General features: G+C 33.3%; 1 protein-coding gene across 1 annotated transcript; it reads right to left on the bottom strand.

Moving 5' to 3' along the window:
- Positions 1–728: 728 nt before the first annotated feature.
- On the bottom strand, positions 729–26,571 carry cers3a (ceramide synthase 3a). Its single transcript, XM_006628662.2, has 11 exons — positions 25,741–26,571; positions 18,456–18,638; positions 17,917–18,034; positions 16,796–16,914; positions 16,490–16,547; positions 14,995–15,045; positions 11,463–11,555; positions 10,886–11,014; positions 10,214–10,320; positions 8,404–8,557; positions 729–2,893 (listed from the first exon to the last, which is right to left on the bottom strand). Exons 2-11 carry the CDS (start codon positions 18,626–18,628, stop codon positions 2,756–2,758), a joined length of 1,140 nt encoding a protein of 379 aa, XP_006628725.1. The 5' UTR covers positions 18,629–18,638; positions 25,741–26,571; the 3' UTR covers positions 729–2,755.
- Positions 26,572–26,605: the final 34 nt, after the last annotated feature.

Below are 26,605 nucleotides of genomic sequence, written 5' to 3'. Positions count from 1 at the left end.
GTGATCTTACAGTGCTCTTGCTGTCTTTTTGAAATTTGCAAAATAACAAAATTGGAATCTAGACAACAATATAATCTTTACACAAAACAGAGCTTTTATATGAAAGGCCAAAGCCAAACATCTGCCAACAGTTCATTTAAAATAAATGGTTCATGTTTTGTCAAAAGAAAACTACAACTATACAGTAACTGGAAAAAAAGATTATTTCAAAGAGATTATTTCACTATTTCTTCACATACAAAGAGGCTCCGCAATATAAATTATCTGTATTATTTCTTTCTACTTTTCAGCCTGAGATTAACTGTTTGTTGGTTTGCAACTCACATGTTATTGAAAATCCCAATTTCAAATCATTTTAAAGTTTCATTGTGAATCTTATATAGTGACAAGAGATTTTGGATATAATATTGCTAAAAGCAAGGACATAAAAATGTTAGTGTTCAACAAAACTGATTACATTCCTGTCAATATGCATCATTTCAATTAAGATCTTAAACAATGATGTGCAAGAGAATGATTTTTCTTACTAAATGCAGAACCATGCGAAAACCAATCAAATAGATCAGTATGCTACCTCTACCGGAACAAAAATTAACCCTTTCAGCAGGTTGTGAATGTGAAATTTATATATGCAAAGTTTGAATAAAAAGTGTAAAATAAAGTACACAGAGATAGAGAGTGGACTTGAACAAGCCCATGAGCCCTGGGCTTTAAAATAATGAAAGGCATTTTATCATTCCCAAAGGTATTTAATTGGATTCTATTTCCTACTTATTTTACTAAGCTGTCACACAAATTATCTTTCTGTGGAATGGACAAAATAATTTTTCATGCTAACAATGATCATACAGAGCTGGCTAATATGCTTTATACATCACAATATTACTGCAGTGCATTAAATCTCACAATGTTTCACATTTTCTAAGGAATAAAGACATACAATGTAATAAGAAATTACAATTTTATACATACTTCAAAGTAGCAATTTTAGAGTTAAAGTACCTCTGATGTCCATACTCATTTTACAGTAACTCTGCAAGCTTATGTTTGCTGCATATCAAAGAATTTTAATTTATCATAAATCTTTACTTAGTCTCCAATGTAACCAATTTTTAACCCATCATGCACTCAGCTTTTCTTTGTTGTAATGCCTACTGTATGGTCATTGAAACACAAAACACTGGCAAGTTCCTGAATATAAACATACATAATCAGAGTTTATTTGTAACATCTACACCAGTTAAACCTGAATGCTTATTTCATGTTGTTTATTTTATCAAGATTTCCAAATAACGTCTTCATTAACCTACCTCAATAAATATTGTTTAATGGTGTCAGTTCACTGTTCAAGTACTTTTAGAACAAAAAATATATATTTTGATGTATCTATATATAAAACATTGTCAGTGAATCAGCTTAATCAGATTCTTTTTCTGATGGATGGACAATCCAAGATGGATCACTAGGATCTGCAAGAGTTATTTTAATGCTGTGATGATTGATTAATTGTATTTAAACTGCCATTTAATTAGCCATTTAAATCATTTTGTTTTAATCAATTAACATTCAATATTCATATACTGTATATTGAAGTCTTGAATACATTTACTATACATTTTTCATATTTCAGTACTTTAAGTTTTAAAGTTAAATCACTACTATGTTAAAAAATCTGTATAAAATAGAAAAGGCTCTTGACCTTTATTTAAAACACAAACACATTTACAACCTACTGTACTACATTAAAATGATAAGGCTACCTAAGAACCATTTTTGCGTAAATATTTTTTTAGATATATTTATGCTTTAAACTTAGTGACCCCTCCCACACACATGATATGTTTATGGAACAAATCAATCAGCAACTTCTCATAACTGAAGTTGGTGTTTCATATTATTATGGTGAAAAAAGGTAAAACAATCTCATTATCATTGGTATATTTAGAAACTCATTCACATAATAACTGTATTTGTTTTCTAAATATTAACCTCAAAAAGATGTAAATCATAATACTGTCCCATGTTAAATACAACACAATGTCCATATAGTAAAAAGTGAATAAAAGGCACTGCTCCTGTAATCCTACATACAATCACATCATTTGGAGGGAATTCTCAGATGAGTTTCAGATGATAAAAAACAGCTATAGAACCATACTGTATATGTATAAATAAGAACCAGCAATTTCATCACATTTATTTTCAATGAGAAATTCAAGATTGAAGCAGTGGAGTAACAGCTAGCCTGCCACAGCTACCACTAATATCAAGCTGGGTCTCATGAGTAAACACTAAACCTTTTTTGTTCCTAAAAAAACATGCTCATATCAGCAATGAGGATGCAGACATAAACAAGTAAACCTTTTATTTCCCGGTTTGTTTTGTACAAGAAACCTTGTAGAACCTTGGTAAAAATTTGCATCTTCTTCAATTATGTTTCATAATGAATGAGAACATCTGTAGGAAAGAGCAATATTTGAGCAAATTCCTTGACAACTTAGAATCTGAGTGTGAATTTTATGAAAAGTTGTTGACATGCTTTGATGGCTTAAGCAATTTTGTTTCTGTAATGTGGTACTGTAGGTGTCCTGCGTCACATCTTCCATCAATAAATCAAGTACGTATAATTTGTTTTGTTCTTGTCTTTTCTCATCGACACTTGTCTCTGACAGAAGGCTTCACACTTCATTGGGGCTCTGTGGGCTTTCTCCAGGACCGTCTCTGAGAAGCTGCAGGTGGTGGGACTGCATCAGTGCTAATGGTTACACTGACTGTCCACAGCAGCATCTCCAACTGCTGCTGCGCCATTCCTCACTTTTCCATGTCCTTCATCTTCTGCTGAATCGCTTACATCCTCCTCCTCTTCATGGTCACTCCTCTCGTCGCCAACCAGCTAGAATCAGGGAGTCAAGAAAAAAGACGATTCCTCATTAACCCACTCATTTGCTTTTAAATCATCACAGCTTTATAATTAAGTCAGAGATTAATGAAGTGAAGTCCTGTCGACTTTCTGTACAGTGGGTTTAAACTCAGCTGTGTTTAAACTTTCAAAATCCTGTGCCAGTGTTTTGAAATTAATTTCCTGAAAAAAGTATGTTTTTCTCTCAGCTTCCCTAGACAAGACTTTAATCCCTTTGTTGGACATGACATTCCATCCTATCATATGAGTACAGAATGCAACAACGTTACTGTGAACCCAGCCATCATTTCTATATAGAATATAAATGGAACCACGTTTTAAAATAAGGATAACACAATGCTATAAATGTTTATGCCTTTATATTTTCCTCGTAGGTATCAAAAGTCCTGCTCTTTCATACTCTAACCTCAGTATTGCCAAATTATACTTTTAGAAGTAATTACTTCAGACTTCTGAAAATGAAATGAAATTAAAAAATAATGTTTTTTGTTTAACACAAATGTTATAGCTAATCTGTCCTTATCAGCTGTATAAATCCCAAAGGCTTCTTACATATATTAAAACATTTAATTTTTAACTTAAAACATTCAGTAAAACACAAGTAATTGTGATCAGCCAAAATAAACTTTTGAGAACTGTAGTTCTGTGAATTATGACGTTCATTAAATCACTCAAGATTATGTGCCTTGAATCAACGGGCTGCTAATAAACTTATTAAGTCCGGTAATTGATTTTGGCACCTTTTCAATTACATTTATCAAGAAACAAGCACCTTGGCAATTCCACGGTAATTAGAAAGCCCTAAACTCACTGAGTCATTTACATCGTCTGTAAAATAGGAGTAAGTAAAGTCTGCTGACAGTAGACATGCCTGAAAATACTGTGCTTATGTATTGCAGATCTAAGCAGGCTGGTCTGTTATGGCATCTGAGAACAAACAGAGAACAGAGAACAAACAGAATGGCAGGATGGTTTTTCCAGAGGAATTTCACACACTCTTTTTTTGTCCACAAAAGTTGGAAAGTTACTTTGTGAAATGTAGTAATGCAGTATTTATTGAGCACAGCTGTTTTGCAATGGGCAGTAAGATGTTTAAAAAGTCTGCATTGTGCTCTTAAGGAAATGCTGCTGAAAAGAAAAACAGCTAGCCTGCCTATTCTTTCTTCTACTCTGTCATGTCTTTAATCTGATTGATCAGTGTTTAAGAATAAAAATATTTAAAGTATAAAATATTTTATCTTTAAGAGCTATCATTAATGTTTGTGTAATATTTTCTGTTTTTACTTCAAATGTATCTAATTAAAGTCAAATATAGATATTGTGATTGTAGACTTTGTGGATATAGGAATGTCCACAAAATAACACAGATGATTATTTTGACTATAAGCAGTTCTGTTGGATACTGCAAATCACACACTACAAATATTAATTTCAGTACACAGTGCCATCCAGTGGCCAAAATAATGAGTTCACAATATGTGGCAATGTATCAATCTCCAGACAAACAACTATAGTTTTTGTTCTTTTATCTACTCTGTATGGCAGCTTCTCTACAATGACACCTTTTACAAAGTAGGGGTGGAGATACTGAAGTTACTGAAGATAAAGTAAATTGGCAAATAAACTTGCAACATTCCTACCTTTCATCTTAACAGAAATAATTTCATCATAAAGCAATAAATAACATAACATTTTAAAAAATCAGAACAGCTCGTATTGCATTTAATTTTATTAACTGAATATACTTTGTTAAAATGATGATCTAATGATTAATTTTCTCAACAAAATATGAGTACTTGCTATCTTGAATTGAATGTAGTACACAAAATGGCAACCAGATAAACCTGCACATGTTTGATGCCCTTCATTATGAACAAAGCCCAGAGATTTGTTCAGACCAATTGGGCTTGCATCAGCTAGAGTAGAGCATGTTTCCAGGGGAAGGAGTCAAGAGTTCTTCCTTTAAATTGCACAGTATGAACTGTATCTTGGTACGTACAGTTTCTCTGTTATTTAGCATCATTATACAAATGTTCCTTACTGTAACAGTATTCCAATACTTACTTTGTATTCCGGATAACAATTTGCCAGACTTTGGCATTGGAATAAATAGAATTCCCACTTATTGAACTGGTATTTTGGCTTTTTCAACCATGAAATTAGATGCTCTAAACTCTTTGGCTAAATTAATTTTTGAATTATCCCTTTTCTTAGAACTTGATATGAATTTTATTATCTATATCTACGTCATGATAGGTCTGAAATTGAGACACCAAAGGCATTTTCTTCTTGTTTTTTTTTTTCAATTTCACCCTACATTGGAGAATCCAGAAAGAGATACAAGGATTTTTAAGCTCTTGACCAGCCACAATGAGATTACGTTTTAGTGACTATACAGTATACTGTAGATTCTACAGTATAGAAGGTCTAGATGTATCTTAAAAATCACACACATGGACAATAACTTGGTTTACAATTTGTGCTTGTGGATGCAATTTCCACAAATACTATGCCCAGCTACTGTACTAGAAGAGTTAATGGGAATTTAAGGACTTCTGTTACTGAGTTACCATATAGTAGCTCTCAAACCCAAGTGAATTTCTTGCCATGTATTTTGAAAGAATTACATGTATTTCTGCTTCAGGCTGTAGAAATCTTTTTCCATTACGGATAAGCCTTTTATACTCAAGAAATAGCTTCATCTCTATCCATCAAAAGTTCAGTCTCCTTCCCTTCACCTCTCTAAGCATTACTGAAATTCACAATCAATGGTAATTGGATACTCAGCATGAATTCCAAGACTGTTTCTCAATTTGTGATGGCAAGGAATAGAGGACCAAGGTGTTTTGAACTTCTTGTGGGTTCAACATTCTCTGAATAGGGAATCCCAACTATCTGAGAGGAATTAAAAACCTGAGAGAGTATTGGTTCCAGTACTATATACCAATGAGAAATAGCTAAAGAGATGTAGAATGGGACTGGGTGACTAAAACAGAAATTTAATAAAATTTAGAATTCATGACCGAGCAAACACCTGGCAGATGAAATCTTATTTAGACAAGTGCAATGTAGATAGAAAGTACAACTTATTGATACAGAATAGGAAACATTGAACTTAAAGAAGCTGCTTATGAAATGGACTGAGAATTGTGTTTATGTTGACACTCTATTGACATCTTCCAGTAAACCTGAGAAAATAAAAAAGGTTAATAGAATGGTAGGACAAATAGAAAGCATAGAATAATTTGATGTTATATTAATATTGTTAAGTTGATCGAAGCATTACAAAAAATGATTTCTACTCCAGAATCACTCAAGAGCAAGGGATTCTGACACACTCCTGACATAAAGTAATGTCCTACATTGACAGGTTAAAGTGAATGACCTTTAATTCTTGAACATAAAAGACTGAGGTAGACCTGATTTAAGCAAACAGAATCTTCAAAGTAGCTGACAAAGTCAACCCAAAGGACATTTTCAGTAGTGTACACAAACTGGTTAATGCAAGTTGAGAATTCTTGGAAGTGAATTTAAAACTAAGAAAGAAAAGACATTTGGGGATTTTAACTCATGACTCTCTATACAGGAGCCCTAACCACTACTCCACACTGCTGCATGTTCACATTGTTCCAGAATTCAGCACAGTAATTCTAACTTTAGAGTTAAGAAAAATAAAACTGCTTGTCTATGGTGAGAGAAGCAACCATATTTTCAACAATGTTCATGTGCAGTTTATTAGAAGCACAATAACATTTTTATTATTCAAGTATTTACAGTTGTGGAATCCAGCCTTGTACTATTAATCTTTTAAAAAGCCAGGAACAGCACATGTGATCCAGCTGGAGTCTTCTGAACTGAGTTGGACTAGAAAACTCACTGACTCTTGAAACACTCACTTAATCTGACTGCAAAAGCTAGTCTACAGCTAACCTCTAAAACAGATTGGTTCTGTTGTATATGATACAATTTAGTTTCCGAAAATCCACATTCAAAATGATATTATATATTTCCCCAAAAATACCATGAGATTATATATTTCTCCCCAAAATACTGGTGCAGGTCTTGACTGACACAACAATGAGACTTGAATGTGCTCTTCCTGTAAATGTCTCTCCTTCAGTAATCGTTCAGTGAAGCTTTGGTACTCTCATGTCCCATTCTGACTGACACAAGTTCACTGGTTCAGGTGGGTGCTCACACCTGAAGAAGGCTACACGGCCGAAACATTATGTTTTCTTTCTTCTCTTTTCAGCATGGAATAAACCTATTAGTTCACTAGTACTTGTGTTAAAATACAAGGAAATTACCTTTTAGTGTTGACTATATATTTACTTGAAATGGAACATAATCCACTTTCAATGAAAAGAATAATGAAAAGGAAAAGTAATAAAACTGGTTTGACAGAGAATATGAGTAGTTGCATCAGCTTACAGGTTTCATTTACAGTGTGTAACAGAAAACTCCTCTTTAATTTAAATACATTAATATGTTGAAGGTGTCACATGACACCTGCCTATTGAAAAGAAAAGACAGAGAGTTCATCTAATGAAACTGACCTACAATATACAAGCTAATATTACTTTAAGAATTAAAAGATTTGCACTGGCCAAAGCTCAAGATATTTCCACTGCATTCTAACTGCCAACCTGTCATGGAAACGTGGTTGACTGACACAAGCACAGTGTTTTATAAAAAAGACTGATGCATTGAGATACATCCTGCATGAGAAACACTGCATAATTCTTCTAAGATTTACAATATTGGATGTAATTATGGAAAAAGAAGACAGAATGCAAAGTGCATATACTGTAGTAGAATAATCCTGTTTTAAAAATGAAGTGTTACCTAAAAAAGTATTGTGTTTATGTGACACATGTAATTGGTAACCAAACAACCTTACAACTATGCAAGTCCAGGCATGCTACAATCTGTGAGTTTGAAACAATACTGTATGTTGAACACTATGGATCCTGGAAAGGATATCATACATGATAGGCATTTTTTTTAGCTAAATAAGGCTATTCATTTCTTCAGACTGCGGCATGAAGTACAGTACAGTTTCATTTCATCCAGTGGCCTACATAAAACCCTAAAGAGAACATAGTGTTTTGGGGGCTGTTGAGAAGGGAAGTGGTTGAGAGAAAAAAAACAAAATTCTCTTTGTGAATGTCTTTATGGCAAGAACAGTTCTTTCTTCAAGAAGAGCAAGAAAGGTTAGCACAGAATGGTCTCCATTGGCATGCAGTTGCTTGGAAACCTTTTCTGACAGGAGGAAACAATAGAAGAAAGGCAACAGAAATGTAAGAGTGCTGTGATCAAACCTGGATAAAGATGCTCTTCACTCGCTCTTCAGGCGAGTTTGAGCTGCTTAGTAATAATCAGCAGACGTTCGTTTGAAAATGGACTGACCAACAATATAATAACCAAAAAACAAAAAACATGTACATGAAAGTTCTAAGGCCATTGAATGTAGATGTACTTACATTTCCAAAGAGGAATTTTTTCAGCATGCACAGAATGAGATAGGCCCAAAAAATGTGCAGGAGCTGCAGGACCACAAGCATCACATTGAAGAAGTAATAGCCAAAGAAAGCTGGGAATCTCTGCACTGGATAGACCCATGTGCAGTGGATGAGCCTGGAGAGAAAACAAGGGAAATAAATAAGAGTAACGGAGATGGTATGTTTTATTGCACTTACATATTTTTTTAATAAAACGTTTTTGTAATATAAAATACATATATTATATTACTCCTACTAATTAAGGCAGATAAATAGCAGTATGAAAAGTCTCATGGCACCAGTACATTGGGTTTTATTAAAATACAACATATGGTAATGCACTTCTAAATTAAGTAACATAAATATTTCATAATGTGCGCCTTGATTTTGATAATTGAACCAATAATTCTATAAATTGTTCATGTGTGAAAAAACAACAACAACAGTCATGAAACATATTGCTACATTTGTTTGCATTGCTATGTTATAGTGCTTCAGTTAAAAGGATGAGGACTGGGCTTTGTTTAAGAGTTTAGAATAAGGTGATGAACAAATTGGAATGGCATTTATCTTTACAAAGTGTATTGTGTGATGTTAGCTGTGGATTACATTGGATTACATAACATAAAGGATGTTTTTGCCGAGTTTCAGAATGTCTTCTGGCCTACAATGTGAATGAAAAAAATCTTTGACCATTCAAGAATGGCAAAGCAATGATAACAGTTCTAATATTTAATTGGGTTTGATAGAAATAAATGTTTGTCATTACTGTACATCTGTATCAGTATTTATTATTTGTAGTTTAATTACTCAGTTCAGTTCAGTAAATCTTTTAAGGCTAATGAAAAGGCTTTGGAAAAAGTCCATAATTTTGTGAAGACCTTTTAATACATCCAAATCTATGTGTCCATCCATCCATTTACTAACTGCTCTGTCCAGTACATTGTCACAGAGGAGCCAGGGAAGACAGACAGACACAAACAAGCAAACACCCACAACAAGGCCAATTTTCCCAGGAGCCACTTAATCTACCACTACGTCTTTGGACTGTGGGAGAAAACCCATGTGGGAGGTCACCCAGAGAAAACCCATGTGAACACGGGGAGAACATACAAACTACACAGACAACACCCCAGGAAGTGAACTCAGAAACTCAGTACTGTGAGGCAGTATCCAAATCTATATAGTTCAGGTGGGTAGCTGCGTCAGTATGCGTAAACTGCAAAGGAACAAGTAATACAGTAGGTTTATTCCACGCTGAAAAGAGAAGAAAGAAAACACAACATTTTTTGTGTTTTCTTTCTTCTCTTTTCAGCATGGAATTAACCTATTACTTGTTCCAAATCTATATGTTTTCCATCAAATTAGTTATTTGAATAAAAGTTGGTAAAATTATGCCCTGAACATAAATAAAACAAAAGTTGACAAAAAATCAATACCATTATTTAAAAAGTGAAAATGACAGGTTTGTTTTCTTCTAAACTAAACTAACCTGTACTAACAACAATATAGAAAGCAATCTTTTTAAACAATGTTAAGACCTGACAGGGTCTAAGACTTGTGCATTTTAAAAATACACTCAAGGACTGAACTTCAATTCTGTTTACAATTCTTGACATTACAATACAGTTCCCTTCAGATCTACTCTAATAGAAATGACAGGACACATATAAGCTCTTTGACAAAACCACTTACATTATAAACATTATAACATACATATTTTCAGTGAAATGAGTCAAGTTAATGTTTTTAAAAATAAAAAGTGAACTAACCAGAAATATTTGTGTCTTACCAAAAAGGAAAGATGATCAGTCTGGTGATGAAGAATACCAAAGCAAATAACACAAACAGCAAATTGCAAGCTGTTGTCCATTTGGCATAATTAAACATCTTTGCTGACTAGGATGAGAAATAGAAAAAAAAATATTAGAAGACATGCAAATAGTATCTGAATTAATTATCACATCACAGCTCATATTCATGCTTGTGCTCTTCCTCTACATATAGACAGCTGCAGTCCAATGGACCAATTAGTCTTGGCTTTGCAATAGAGCTTTATCAAAGTCCAAGATTTGCACTTTGTTTAGTAGAAATATTTGAAACACTATAGCCAGAATCAAAAGTTACCATGAACAATGCACATGGCTTTGCTTGTTTCCTCAAAATAAAAAAATAAATAAAAAGAGCTGAGTTTGTTGTTTAAAAAACTATCTATTTGGAGAATATAATTATATATTACCAGAAGCTTACTTCTGGTATTATGAAACTTACAATTAAGAACTCATAAGGAGTAATTAAAAAAATGTAAGACACTCATGTTTCTATGTCAAAACTGATACCGCTTATATTTTTTCCATTGTCTTTGTGTTCAGACAGCTTTGCCAAAACAGCTTATGATGGCTGAAAAAGAGCCTAATAGATTAACAGGATACTGTGGTGTATTTACCAAGTCAACATTACTTACCTCCAGTAAAACATCGGAAGCATCATGTGTAACCATCACAAGGGTCCCGATACGAATGTAATTGGCAAACCAGGAGAAGCCCAGCAGAAGAAGTGTTGCCAAGTGGTGCACAATTTGCTCTCTAAAGTCCTTGCCATTAGAAAGAGAAACAAAAGTCAAACTGTTGACAAATGTCAAAAAAAGGACAGCTCACAAAAAATGGGATTAAACAGCTCACCAGGGCAATCATTCCTTTGCAAGTATCTCAAACTCAACAACTGCATAATCATTTTATATAATACTGAAATGCTATATGAAATTGTATTATTTTACAAATGGAACCGATGACTAACAAAGGAACTTCTCTAAATAAGTACTTTTAAAAATACTGTTTTTTTTACTTGCACAGCTTTGCTTTTCCCTTATTTTAGGGGACACTAAAACATAATAGAGATTATGTTGAATTAAAAAGCCTCTGATAAACTGTATAATAATAGATAAAATAGTTGCTTCCCAAACTGAAGTTGTAACATTTAGGCTTACATTTATCTTATCATATAAGAATGGTACATTCAGAAGATTTTACAATCATACTTACCTTCCTTTTGACATCAAAAGCAACTCTGAAGAGCAGAGACCAGTAGAAGCTCATCTCAATTATGTAATACCAGTACTGGGACTCCATCAGTGACTGCAAAAACACAGACAATAACAATATACTACTTATCAGGGATAATAACACCAAAACTCTTATGTTTGTTATAAATTTGCAGGAATATAATTCTGAATCACATTTTGTTGCCAAAATGTGGAAAATTCCATTAGAATATTGTATTAAACAAAATATGTGTATTTATGACATGAGAAATAAATTTTCAGTAGTGGAATTAAAATACTTGATTAACACCTAAGCCCCAGACTTGAATTCCTACACTTTTAAGATTAAGCTTTAGGCAGTCTTGAGATTAGTTCTGTTTTTCTTTTAAATAAGGAATAAATATTTACTGTCACTTTAAGCATTAATTAAAGCTGTGTAAATGACCCATGTAGTGATTTGCAAACACTATCAAATTTATCATGAAACTTGTCAAACCTGTCAGTATTTCATTCATGCTGTTAATGCTAAACATTGAAAAATCAATTTTGCATTTGATTTAAGACAAAAAAACATCAATATATATAAGTTTGTGTATTTGTTTAAGCTAGTTGAACTTTAGCATGAACGTTGTAACATTTTTTAAATTCTAAACTAAAATGATGATTGAGCCAATAGGATGACAACATTGTGGTTCAGGAAATAGATCGATGAAAGGAAAGAACAATTCATAAAAGGCATATAACATAACAAGGAAAGGTAACAACTGCAAGTGTAAGACAGAAAAGGTTTAATCACACAACTGAACAGACCTATAAATGAAGATGCCCAATTTCGACTACTGTAGCTCTGCAGATTGTTCCAGTAATTGTCAGTAGCAAATTGAAATGACTTGCTCCCTAAGTTGGTAGTTTACTCTTAGAATGTTTAGTTTGACAAAAGTACTACAGTGTACAGTATCTTAAATTTTAGGATAGTCCAGAGAACCTTACTTAATAAATGATTAAAAATGGTAAACTGTAATAATAAACCAGAGTGCACTTGGAAGACTGATAGTGAAAACAATGCAGAAGTATGTTATTATGTGTTTTGCATTTAAAAATCTGAAAATTAATTGAAACCAGTGCATTTGCCTAGTATGCAGAGGACCAATTAATCAAAGAATGAATGTGATGAATGTGATAGTGGCACAAATGATCAATCTTATGACAAAATGACATCAAATTTTTCAATAGCAACTCTAGTGGCTATTCTGTAAACAAAATTACCATAATCCAAGAGTAGAGAAATTTGAACTGGAGGAACACGTAAAACAACATTTGTTGTGATGACAGAAATCAAGTTATTAATGCAGGTCTTGAAAGTTAAAGCAATGCCCATCCAGATACCTAGATATTTATAAACCATAACATGCTTTTGTTATGAAGTAAATATCTTCCAATCATTTTTAAACAGTCTGAATTATTTTAATTGAACACCATATATTTAGTTTTATTAGTTTAGCAGGAGACTCAGTTTATAGAAAGCCTGGAAAGCTTATGAAAACTGACAAACTCCCTATATAAACAACAAACAAAAAGCCTTTTATAAAACTATAAAGTTAGGGTCACGTTTTCTAAGAGTAGATTTTAGAGCTGTTATATGAACATTTGCGGATACTGTATCCAGGTGCAGAACAAAAAACTGACAGCATATGAAATTAAATATAGTTGGTCAAGTTATAACAAAGAACTGTTACCTTTTTAATGATCTTAGATGGTCAGCAGATTGGATATTATATGAACAGTAAGTGTAATAAAACTAGTTTAATACCATCATAACCAGCAGACTATAAGTACTTCTAGTTCTCTAACTCAATATTCCGTTAAACTGAAGGGACTCTGTACCATGATTATTTCAACTTGAATCGACATTATTTTAAAGTTAAAGTTTTTTTATTAGCCACAATATTGTTTTCTTAAGTAATACTTTCTGTAATTAAATCTTGTACATGAGAGTGTAATGATTTGCTTTCAATTAATCAGTCACAATCTTTTATGATTGTTAAACAGGTCAAAGATTTAATGGCTTTCATATGTATGATATTTAATTTAGAACTCTCAAAGTTCCTTTATTTCTAATTTGTCTGAAGGAAAGCCAGTCAGTGAGATTCTTAGAGACTATAGCTGTCTAGAATAACAGAGTATCTTGCTTAATAAAACTGACAGCTCAGGGATAAAACCTGGGCAATTTTTGACTCTAAACCTCACAACAGATGCGTATTATTAATATTGCTAAAACAAACTTTTAAACAGATTACCCACCTCATCTTCTACTGATGGGATAAAATAAATTTTGCTCCAGATCCTAAAACTTATTTTAGATAATATCACAGGGGAAGGACACCCTTTAAAGTAGCCTCTAACAAACAGTATAAAAAAATGATCACTAAGAATCTCACAAAATACAGTTAACTGCTACTTGTTAGGAGTGTTTGCAAGTGTGATGATAAGTAAGGCAAACTAAAGAGACAAGTACATTCTTAAAGGTTTGGTTATAATCAACAGCGGGCCACAATGATCACACTAGCTTTTAACACCCCAATTGAAGTTGGTAGAATTTCCTAAATTCATTCTCCCATGAAATAAACTTAGTGCTCAAAAATGGAACACAAAATAAGATCAGTATATAAAGTTATGGTGGATGCAGCAGTAGAGGACAGTCCATAGCTCCCTTATGTTTGGAGACCTGAACTTTTATTAAGAAATCCTTTTCCCTATGCTGATTCTAATTTTCAGTGAACTTTCTGTATTCTCCCTGAACATTTCATATATCAGGGGAAGTTAATTGTTTCAATACTCTTTAATGAAAACTGAATTTAGAATTGTCAAATTATAAGAGAGAATTTTACTTTTACAAAGATCAGATCACAAATGTAAAATGTAAAAAATAATGTCATGCAAGATCCTGATTTTCCAAAAGGTTTAAAACATTAACTAATTAGTAGCTAATTACGAATATTAGTGAATGTGTGCTTCTTTAGAGATTAAGAAACTATTTACTTTAAGATATCCTACCGCTTAATTTCTGCTAGTCTTAAATGATTCGTTTACCTTTATACTCTTTGTCATCCTTAGTAAAACTCTTACCACTTTGCAAAATCAAGTATAGCATCAAAATGTCAGGGAAGGAAAATATTTAACTCTTTGATTTAGAAGTTCAGGATAATTTCTTTCATTTTCTCCACTACAGACATTGAGAGCTAGTGGTATCTACTGTATGTGTGTTGATAACATATACATAATAAAGAACTAACAGTTCAAGAACAGAATCAGAGTACTTGAGATACTGGGTTTGCATTTGTGAACAAAAAAACTATTTGCCCCGAATATTTTACCATCTATGCCTGTACATTATAAGTAAAACACATATATTCCTGACTTCATACAAAAAACACGTTTACATATCTGCAGTGGAGGACAGCTAACCTAACCGTTATGATTCTGTCAGAGATATCAGTGTTATTAATATTCATAAAACATGGGGATAGACACACCTGTTTTGGAAAGTCATCCCACACTTGTTGCATGTCATAGAACCATGGTTTCTAAAGAAAAGAGAATTATAGGCAATAGTTACAAACACAATTTTTGAAATAATCATATAAACAAATATGTGATAGTAAAAAGATTTGTATTTCACCATATCATTTAAATGGTATCAACAAAAAAAACCCCATGAAAGTCTGGATCTGCAGCTGTTATTTAACTCCTTTTCCTTAATATCCTTTACATGCCAGCACAAAGCCTGAACCAACCCAGAAGGAGACAATTCAGAGAAAACCTGTTCTCTCTGAAATTGGGCATCTTTCCTTCTTTTTTCCTGTTTTTTAATGTTGATTCCACCTGTTCATGTACTAAAGCGCAGCACTTAAGTCTTTTCAATTCAGAGGGGACATACTCTGCACATTCTGTTCACTGCTGTGTTGACTACAGCGTACCAAGGGCAGTGAGTATAAAACCTGTTCCTGACATAAGCAGTTCCAAGGTGCAACAGTTACAAAATAAATATGAAGCAGATGCCTTGCAAAAATATCCAAACTTATCCTATGGTATCCCATTTTGTGAAATTACAAAAAGATGAATACACATTTTTTAAACATAATAATTTATTATATTACAGTAAGGTCAGAAAAAGCTGAATAAATATGTTAATTGCATAAACATTCAGACTCATGAACTCAATATTTGGTAGAAGCACCTTAGGCAGTAATTATACCTGCAAGTCTCTACCAGGCTTTATCAAACTCTCTCAAGTTGCTTGGGAACTGCTTAGGAACAGCAGTTTTTATGGTTTTGCAAGTCACTGTATCTACAGTTTTGGTCATCACTTTACAAAAAAGATACATTTTTTTTATTAGTTCTGAGAAGAGTGACCAAGTACATTCCCAGCCTAAAAGAAATGAATATTTTTAGTCTTGGAGAAGACAACAAAGGGACCTGATTCATTTATTTGATCTACTTAAAAGTATTTGCAAAATTAACATAATGGACTTCTTCAAACTGCATAGTGAAACACAAATCTGAAAACACAAGTAGAAAGGATTAGGAAGTGCATTTAGCATTGAAAGCAGGAGCCACTTCTTTACACAAAGGTTTGTGGGAGTCTGGGACAAGCCGCACAGTCAAGCTGTCAAAGTTGTTACTCTAGCTTCTTTCAAGACATGGCTAGATGAAATCCGAGGATCAATTAGCTACTAATAATTAAAAAGACACATATACCAAATGTTTAGTTCAGAATATTTCTTATGTTTTAATTTGATTGCCATTTATCAATGTTGTTTTCAACATTACTTGTCTAAAATATAGGTAAACAAACACTCCGTTTTTCCAGAACTAACTGTTTAGCTTTCGTTCATTTTTCTTTCTTCACTATCCCATTGTCATCCTTGCTGCAGCTCCTGGGCTTGTTCTAAGAATTTATAAAAACAAAATTCTTGTTGTTTTCTGAAAGACAAACCTTAACAGAGAACATTTTGTTGCAGTACTTACATCATAAAGTGCCACTAAGCCTCCAATGAATGCTGACAAATAAAAAGTGAATCTCCAACTGCAGTGACAGAGAAAATATGTATTACAAGTTTTGAAATTACAATATAGCACTGATATTTATTTTAAATACTGATGCTCAAGAAGGAGTTTTTATGTTAATGAGGCTACCTATGCAATTTCAGTTTGAATGTACCCACACTTTCTCTGTCTAGAATGCATGCTGTACATTCCCTTCAAGATTCCTCTTCACAGTGTTGTCACATGTCTACAGCAAGATAACTGTAATGTTTAGGACAGTTTTCTTACCTGGCCTCCCTAAACTTCTTCAATATTCCTGGTCTTTCTTGATTGCGTCTCCTCCGAAACCATCTTTCCACTTGTCTCTCAGACCAGTTGCATTTTTTTGAAAGGCCATTAATTTCTGACTGTATGAAATATATATATACTGTATATGTCAGATAAGGGCCAAAACTAATCATGAACTTTGTATGAAAATATTATATTCAGTTATTTCAAAATAGAGGTAGTTTAAAAAAGAGCTGAGTTTCCTGCTCTTCTGTATTTTTCCCCAGACTTTGCTAATGATCTTATTGTGTATGTACTGAAGTTACATATCAGCATGAAATTATCCTGTTGAAACATTGCAACATTAAGACATTGAATTATATTTCTATGAGGAAACTGCATAGACTGAAAAGAACATTGGTATAATAAAATCCATGCAATGTGATGCTAAAATAAGACATAAGAATCTGATCAGAGGGATTAAGGCCATAATACCATACCAAATCCACCATAGAGAACATCCATATGAACTCAACTCTTGTGTTTGTGAACATCATAGAATTAGAAAATCATGACTCAGCTTGATTTATTAGAATATCTGCATGGATACCATAATTAAAAAGACTACTTTAAAAATTTTATGAGTAGTGATTATATTCTCTCATGCATTAGGTTTACATGTGTTTTCAGCCATCAATGATGCGCTGCTTAGAAAGGCATTGAATCCACCCGCTAAGACCTTTATTTTAGTTGAAAACATAGTCTTATTTATAATACTTGACCTGGTCAAACACTGCATAATTTTTTTTTTCCCAAAACACATCATATCATATTCCAAAATAAAACACATACAGTACATTTCAGGATAACAGTTACAAGTAGTTTTTCCAGCAGTCAAGTTACTGCTTATAACTTAGTTCTTATTTTTGAAGGATTAATCCATCATCACCTAGGCTAATAGTTTTCTGTTTCAATAGGGTAAAATATTTTTTCTTTTCTTTGTGTTTGACCTTGTCAAAAGCTTCAGTAAATCAGCTTAATCAATATAGTGCAATATTGCAGTACAATACAATAAAAGGGGGGCTTCATCATGATAACTATCAGTAATTTGGTGTGGAACCCTACAGTTCTCAGAAACCTACTTGTGTTGGGTTCTTGGAGTTAGAGCAGAAATACTTCTCTAGGACAGGGTTTTGGACAGCCTTCAGTCTGACTGTATCTTTGATTCCGAAGCATTTTGCTACTGGTGTAGCTATAAGCCTGCAGGAAATAAAAACAGAAATGAGAGAAATCCCAAGACATCGATGCTGCATCAAAATATGTGGTAACAGGGCTACTACAATAAAAGGTGGCATTGTAACACATACAGGTTTTTATCACACTGCAAATAAAGGCAATGCTTAAAGTGTAATGACAGTCAGCTTTCAATTATATTTTCTCTATCAATCATTCTTCAGACAATCACAGTTACAGCATAGTGACAAAGTACAACATAGACTAGTTATTGCAAAAGGATAGAACAAAATACCTGCTCTTGTAACAAACTAAATTGTAGAAACTCCACAGTGTAGTGTTGTCCAAAATTTCTAAATCTAAATCAATGGCTATTCTGCACTTGGCCTAATTTTTACCTAGTAATGTTATGACAGCCATTCAAAATGCTTCCCTTTCCATATCTTACCTTTCAAAGACATGTCGAACAATAAGGAAAACTACTGCATATAGTATTGTGATGTATAGATGTGATGGTTTGGCATAGACACGTCCATCTTTGTCTTCAAGATCAGCCCACGTCAGATTAACTGGAAGCCAAATGCGGTGCCACCAAAACCACTCATGTATGGTCTGGAACATCCTATTAACACTGCGAAAAAGCAAATTATGACACCCACATGACTACTTGTAATCAAGTGTGATGATATAGTCAAACAGGAATATATATGTCAAGCCATGAAAAAGGGCTCAGGGAAAGAAACACTATAACTATCTTTCTTAAATCAAATGCAAGGGGCTCTTTAGTAAAAATATGTTCATCCATTGAGCTAAAGAAACGTTTTGCTCCTTGATGCTAAATAAGCCTCCCATTAACTGGAGTGTTAAATTTACACAGAAGGGATTTATTTTGGTCTCTGTATTCCTATTAAGATACATATTTTAGATTATCTTAACTCTTATATTACCAAACAAATAAGATGGGTCAAATGAATCACCTCTCTTTTATTGTTAGTTTTTTTCAGCTTTTTCAGTGTAGAATATTGAATTTTAGTGATTGTAGTTATACAATTAATGTAGTTAATAATAGTTATACAGATGTAGTTGATTACTACATATAGTTTTCAATAACAGCTTGGCCAATTGTGTAAAAATGAGAAAGCAAAACACTGAGCAACAGTGAAAATAAAGTAAGAAAAAATAATTTCAAGTTTTGTTGAAATAATTTCTGTTGGTCTGAAAAAGTATAAGTTAGAAAAACAACACTGCTTAATACAATTGTTTAAAACATTGCTTAAAAAATTTCTTCATTGTTTTTGAAAGTGCATTTTAATTTATTATTTTTCCATTTTTTCAGGCTTAGCATTTTATAACATTAATGAAGAATTTGCATGTGTATACCACATTTCATCGCAATGAATCTAAAACACTTCACATATTGGAGGATCAACATATGCAATGTGAGTAAAGCACTCACAAAGGTGGAGAACTGAAAATTAATTTAATTAATGGGATTAATTTTGAATTTAAATTAAAACAATTAGATTATATAAATCTAGAATAGAATTTAGTTATAACACCAGGGTTAACACTCCTACTTTTGAAAAAGTCCCATGGGATCTTTAATGATCAAGCAATCAAGACCTTAGTTTAAGATCTCATCTAAAGATTGCATACCTATGGAACTGTGTCCCTGGTCACCATGGTGTGGCAAGGCTACTTGTCTAATGACACCACTTACAGCTGTTTTTTTCTTAGATGTCTCCCAATAACTAAGCCCAGCCTTGCTTAACTTTTTCAGATCTGAGGAGATTGGCATACAAGAGTGAGATGCTACTCTCTATTTGTAATAGTTAGTAAATTGAGACCTTCATGAGGTAGCCATTTTCTCACTACTAAACATTTCAAGTGGATTCCAAGTTGCCCTTTTAAACTGAAAAGAAATAAAGACCAAGCATGAGACTTAGCAAAAGAGGGATTGAACTATAAGGATACTGCTTCTGTATGTGCAAAACAACAGAAACAATTAAAACAACCATCACAATGGATGTTTAACATGGATGTTAAATTGTATTCTCAGTATGCACATCTTGCTCTAGGTAACATAAGTATGGCAATAAGGAAAGGGGGACTTTTACATACAGTACTATTGACTTGCATTCACCAAGGTACTGTACAGTGTTAACACTAAAAAAAGATTGGTAAAACAAACAGTGCACAGCATATTTGTTTGCGAACTATTGGAGGCTTGTATTATATGCAGGGCTGGGCAGAGTGAATTGCACAGCTCCAACTCTGTTTTGACAAAATGACTTTCAGCCATACTGGGGATAAGCTACAGTAAATGTTCAAAATGAAATGTTCAGATGTGCAATTTAGAACAAAAGAACATTAACCTTGTGTTTGAATGTACAGAAAACAAACATAATAACTGCATACAGGGTCAGGGTCAAGCACATGAACACATAAGCATGGTTAATGTTTGAAGGTAATGCTACAGTATGTCAGCTGTAAGAGGGCAGTAGGTTCAGGCAAAAGTGTCTGAACTATGTTTCCCAGAATGCTGTGGGGAATAAGCTGTTGCCCTCAGTCAACTGACAAGTTGGTGGAAGACAAATGGTCAGGTGACAGTTAAAAACAACTGTTGGTTTCTGGTAATTTGGGGTCATTGGGGCACAGAGGACAGGTCCTCTGTGTTCAGCTTTCACTGGAGTGAAGGAAAAAGGAGGTTACCGACTGTGAGTCAATGGAATTGTGGAACCTGCCAGTTGAGTTTTTGTGGAGTCTCAGAGAGACTTTGGGTTTGTTTTGAAAGTTGGTAAGCATCAGAGCTGCATGGCCTACTTGGTGAGCACTGAAGAAGATAGTAGGTCTAAAAGGAGCTTGGTTTGTGTCCCCTGCACTGTCAATAAAGAGCACTGATTTGTACCTTACGGCTACGTTTGTGCCCATTTTCCTGGGCCCGCCTATCTCAAACATCACGTTATGGCACACCAACCAAGGTGTGTCGGCCTGCACAGAGTGAATCTATCATATGAAAGGGCGTGTTCAAATAACCCATACAGAAGAGATTATCTTTTTATCTTTTATCTTTAATATCATTTAAAAGTGTTTAAATGTCATTCAACAAGCTTGCATTGCAGTTTGAAGAAAACAGGCAGCTATAGGTTTCAGATTATTCATAACTTGTGCGTACTTCACTTGCTCCTGCAATCTCGATGACATACTGCTAATGTCACCTTAATTAAGGTGGAAAGCAGAACACCTTACATTTTTGTTTTCAGTGTTCTAATATGAACACTGCAATAAACCTTGACATAAGGATGCCTATTTCTGAAAAATAAAACAAATGTAACATCTCTCATCAGTTTTTGAGAGATTTTGAGAGAAAATAAAAAGAAACTCTGTAACATTTACATATAAAGCCAAGGTTTTTAAAAGTCTTTAAACATGATTCATAGATAATGAAGCCCTAACACAACTTTCATACAAACAGAAACAATATTTACTTGTAATAGTGAATATCAAGTCTTGTTGAAGATATAAATCACAGTTCCTTGTCTAAACAAGTCATATGTGCAAAGCTGAACCTGACAACAGAATCAGAAAAATAATCAAACAAGAATGAGGTTTGTGCCTATGAAAACATAATGCAGTGTTAGAATGTGGTATTAAGAGTTTTCTATTTTACAAGCAAAAATAGTTTTGTAAAACCTTTCTGACAACGGGAGTCTCAGAACAGTCCTTGGAACTGGTCCTGCTTCACTGAAGTAGCACGTCATAGCCCAGGGTTAGGGATAACCTCCATGAAACCTCTTGCATTATGCATGAGAAAACCATACATGTAATGCCCTCAAACTGATTTTAAAAAATAATTCACCAATTCAAATGTTAAATTACTTAACAAAGTAATAAAGGTTATTGTCTTCCAGCTGCTTAGTAAGAAATTAGTTTGAAATCTGTTTTACATCAATAAATATGTCTCATTTATAGTACGTCTCATTCTTCCCTGCATACATTTTCATATAAAGGTTTAGTTCTTGTACATTCTGATTAAATCTTTTTTTCGAAAATATGTTTTCATTATGAGCGGATCCAAATTAGAAATAACCCTCATCAGAGTAGCCTGAACCTAAGGAATAGTTACTATCGTGCAAACTTTGGTCATTAATAAACTCAGCAGACTTAACAATAAACAAAGGAATAAAGGAATAAACTTGTTCCTATGCTTTAACCACACCTTGACCCTACTACAAAGCCAATTCTAGATTCTAGATGTGGAAGCAAGAGAAACTGACATTGCAAACCTTTTATAATAGGCAGTTGCAAGAAACTAAATATTGGGTTTATAAAAAACATTAACATGTTATATACTGTACAGTTATTTGCAGGTTAAAATTTAAACTGACCGAACTAAATAGATGTATTATATAAAGGTTAGGGGTGTTTTCAAATGATAATAATTTAGGATAAACTAATATGATAGAAAAGAAAAACTGAAAAAGATTTAGATAATAAACAAGACTTGGCAAACACCTGGCAGATTATGTTTAATGTAGAAAAAAGTCACATACAGGAAGGAAAAACATATACTATTCAGAATGGGAATCACTGAGACAGTAGAGGCTGCTTATTAGAACATTGTGTTTGTAACCACATAATTTGAATATTTTAAATAATGTAGGGCAACAATTAATATGGTAAACAATGTTTTTGTACGGTATGTTAAAACGTTGTTGCAATTTTGGTCACTAGTTTATAGAAAATATATTGGTGCTCTAGAATTATTCCAGAGAACAGCAACCAGTTTTATCCCAGGGCTTAGAGGAGTGTCTAAAGTACTAAACCATCTTCATCTTGAACAAAGAAGACTGCAAGAGGACTTCATGTAAGTATTCAAAGTCTTTAGAGCCACTGACAAAATCAACCCACAGGAATTCTTCAGAATGAACAGTAAAACAAGAACCAAAGGATATCAGAGTATACTACAGAAAAATGCATTTAGAACTGAGAACAGGGGGCCATAATGTACCTAAAGAGAGATGTAGTGTGGAACAAGCTACTCTGCCATGCTGTTGAAGGCAATACCCTGGCTTCTTTTAAGATCCTTGGATCAATTACATTGATCTGATATTCTGCTCTCATTTGTAACCACTCTGGGTTTGCATAATCTGACCTCCCTTTAAAATAAAAGTTGACTCATTTTCACAGTGCATCCTACATTGCAATTAATTTATTAAAATGTGACATGGCAGCTATTTGCCTACTGAATTACAACATTCCTTGCAAGCTGCTGAACATTGGAGTGGATAACTTTTGAAAGGGAGCTTTGTTTCATGTATTTCGTGGCTGAAAGGTGAGGTATGGTTTCCTGTTAACCTTATAAGGACAGGAAAGAGAAGATGAATATTTTGGTAGGGATGGGGTTAATACTGACCTGATTTCATTCAGAGATCATCTTGATGAATGAGGAATTACTAAAGGACCAAGTTAGAAACCTCTTCACTGTACTGTGTTAAAAAATCATATACCGTATATATGTCTAGATCAAAGTGTAATTTTATTATTAGATTGTCATTGTTTCTTTATTGAGTTTGCTGTAGAATTTATACACATAGCAATATACACATATCTATATTATTCCCAATTTAAAGACAACCATCTCAGGAAATCAACAGTGCCTACTAACTACAGAACATGTCAATTAATGATGGTTTTCACAGGTAAATATAGTTAAAATTATAATCATAATAAAAAAGGCAATTATTTAAAATGTCTTTAAACACGTACATTGGAATCTACTGTACATGGAAGAGCATTTAAAATTGAAAACAGGTGGCCCTACTTTTTACCAAGGGTTGTGTGAATTTGGAATAAGCCACCTAGCATGCAGGAATTTAACCTTGAATAAACTAATGAAAAAACAAAACAACTACATGATCTAATTAGTATTCCTTATTTATAACCCTTCTTTTGTTCTCAGGAAAGTCCTGCAGTCCAAATGTAATGCAAAATCTTGGCAGAAGAAAATGGATGTTGCAGAAAGACAGCCAGAAAGACGTGTGGAAGATGAGATCACCTCACCATATACAGTACAGAAAAATGAGGAACTACAAGGATTCTTCCAAGACAGGTATAACTTGAAAATCAACTGAATTGCGAAACTGCAGAAACACACACTTCTACGCACAGACTGTGCTTAGAAGATGTTTTATATCTATTTTTAAACATATAATTGTTTAAACATTTAAATATGACAAGACCTAGAATAATGCATAAAATAAAGAGTCATCTTTGTCCTAACTCTGAAGCATGAAAAAAACACTTCAGACACAACTACACAATAAAGAATAAATTACGTGCATTTTTTATTTTAAAAACTTGGCTGCTCTTTGTATTCCCTTATTATAAATCTGTGACGGAAATCACTATGAAACAGAGTTTCATTATGAGTCTCCTACTCAGATCATAATTCTGATATTTTAGACTGATTGCAATTTAGCTTTTGTGACTAGTTATTTTAAGGATTTGATGGATCTTTCTTAAGATTTCAGAAACAATTTCCCATTTCACCATTGTACAGTAAGTTAAGATAAAGCATTTGATGCAATATGTTATACTGTATATACTGTACAAACTGTATACATGGGAGTATAGAACAATTTTGCTAAATCATTTTCCTACTCCCTTCCATAGAAATAGTAGAATGTAGTCATAGTGTTAAATTTCCATCATCTTGTGCAAGCATTACATTAATTCAGAGAACGTGAGGAGAACTGAACTAATAAGCAAAACTAATGGCAATAGTAAAATATACATTTGCAATTTATAATTCATTCTGAATGAATACATTTGCATTCTCTGAGATTTAAGAGAAGACACAAAGGTAAACCATCACCATAGAAAATATACTTACTATAAATCTGATAAAGAAAACATCTAAAAGTAAAACATCTTGATTTTCAGCTTATAACATTTTGCATTACAAACGTACATGACTGTTTACTTTGTATATATTATACAGTATTTAACTATATATGGGGATCTGCGCTTTATAAAGAAGCAAGTTCAACCGTTTGGAAAGTATTACCAATAGCTACAGTATACAATACTGTTAAAATCAAATCAGCACTTATTTAATCACATAGGAATTGTACAATGTTGGAAAGACTGTCAACATACAGTATGGGGCCGACAATTAAATCATATTTTATTTTAATGTTTGATCTCTGAAAGCAGACACTGTTTAAAACAGCCTATAATGTTTCGCAATAGGAATGTAGTCCTGCAGAGAATATATTGGCCAAAGCACCTGTTTTATCTTGGAAGGAATGACTTACAAAAGCTTCTCAGACATTGCTCTAAAGCAGAAGTTACTGCCCACTCATAATAATTTATAAATACCAACATAAAAATTACCTCCCCTAATAAGACAAATTAATTTCCTTTTAGGCGAAAAGGATACCACTTTTACCTGAAACAATCAGGAAGTACTAAACATCTGTATTCTCTCAATGAAATGAATATTTTGCACCACAATAAAGTAAAAAACACATACTATGTCTATCAATCTCAAAACCGAGTGACATCTCAAACTGGATGAACCTTCAAGAGTTGGTTAAACACAAGGATCTCTGAATAAGTCATAAAAGTTTCCTAGCCTTACTTCGGATGATATAAACATCAGTCATACCTATTACCGATACTATTACCTATTTGGAACACAAGCAAGAGACAGCATAAAGTTTACTTACCTTTTAAAAGTCAAATCCTGTTAAAGAACAAGGCAGACAAGAAGCAAGTCAGGTTGAGAGTAGGTTTTAAAGTGTCAGGTCAGAGTCTGATAATGAGAAACCAGGAAAGCATGACAGTTGCACACACCCGGCCACTCTTTGTTTGAAATTCTTTAAAGTCACACCCAGCTAAGTTGCAATTCACGTTTTTTAGGTTACCAGCTGTGTGACGTCACAGCTAGCTAATACTGCTTAATGGCTCTGCCTCACCTTCAGGAGAACATGCCCAGATTAAACCACTGTGACTTAACTTTCTGTGCTTTATGATAAAGTAAAAAACAACATTTCTAGGGAACACATTTTCATAGCAATTAAGATAATAAAAAATAATGTGAAGGACAGAGAATAAAGGTAAAAACTCACCCCAAAGTTAAAAGTTCAGTTGTCTTAACTGAAGTAACAATGAAACCCTCTTAAAATGTATTCCAACTGTCAAACTGTCTGTTGGGTTTAGTAATAATGGCACAATCAGGTACCTTTTTATTAAGGAGGAGGAAAGGTTTTCTTGAAATTAAGTCATTGCTCAAAGAGGACGCTGAATATAATAAATGGAACATCTTCCCTGAACAATAAATCACTTTTTTATTGTTTATAGTATCTAATCTCCAAACTTTTTCTTGTTTTTTAAGACCTCTTGAATTCTAATCATTAAGATTCGGAATAACTAATGCCTGATGTTATAAAATTCCCATTATGTTGTTTTTGCTTTTTTCTACAGTTTTTTCATTATTTTGATATGCTAATAGAATTAGTTATACAGTAAACCCTCAGTTTAATGGACTCCAATAAGGGGGAAGGGGTGTCTTTCATTGTAGTTTTTTTCACC

This window comes from Lepisosteus oculatus, chromosome 5, assembly GCF_040954835.1.
Source record: "Lepisosteus oculatus isolate fLepOcu1 chromosome 5, fLepOcu1.hap2, whole genome shotgun sequence".
In the NCBI taxonomy this organism is placed as follows: domain Eukaryota; kingdom Metazoa; phylum Chordata; class Actinopteri; order Semionotiformes; family Lepisosteidae; genus Lepisosteus; species Lepisosteus oculatus.
The sequence above is the reverse complement of the archived record's forward strand: the minus strand, read 5'-3'. Positions and strand labels throughout refer to the sequence as shown.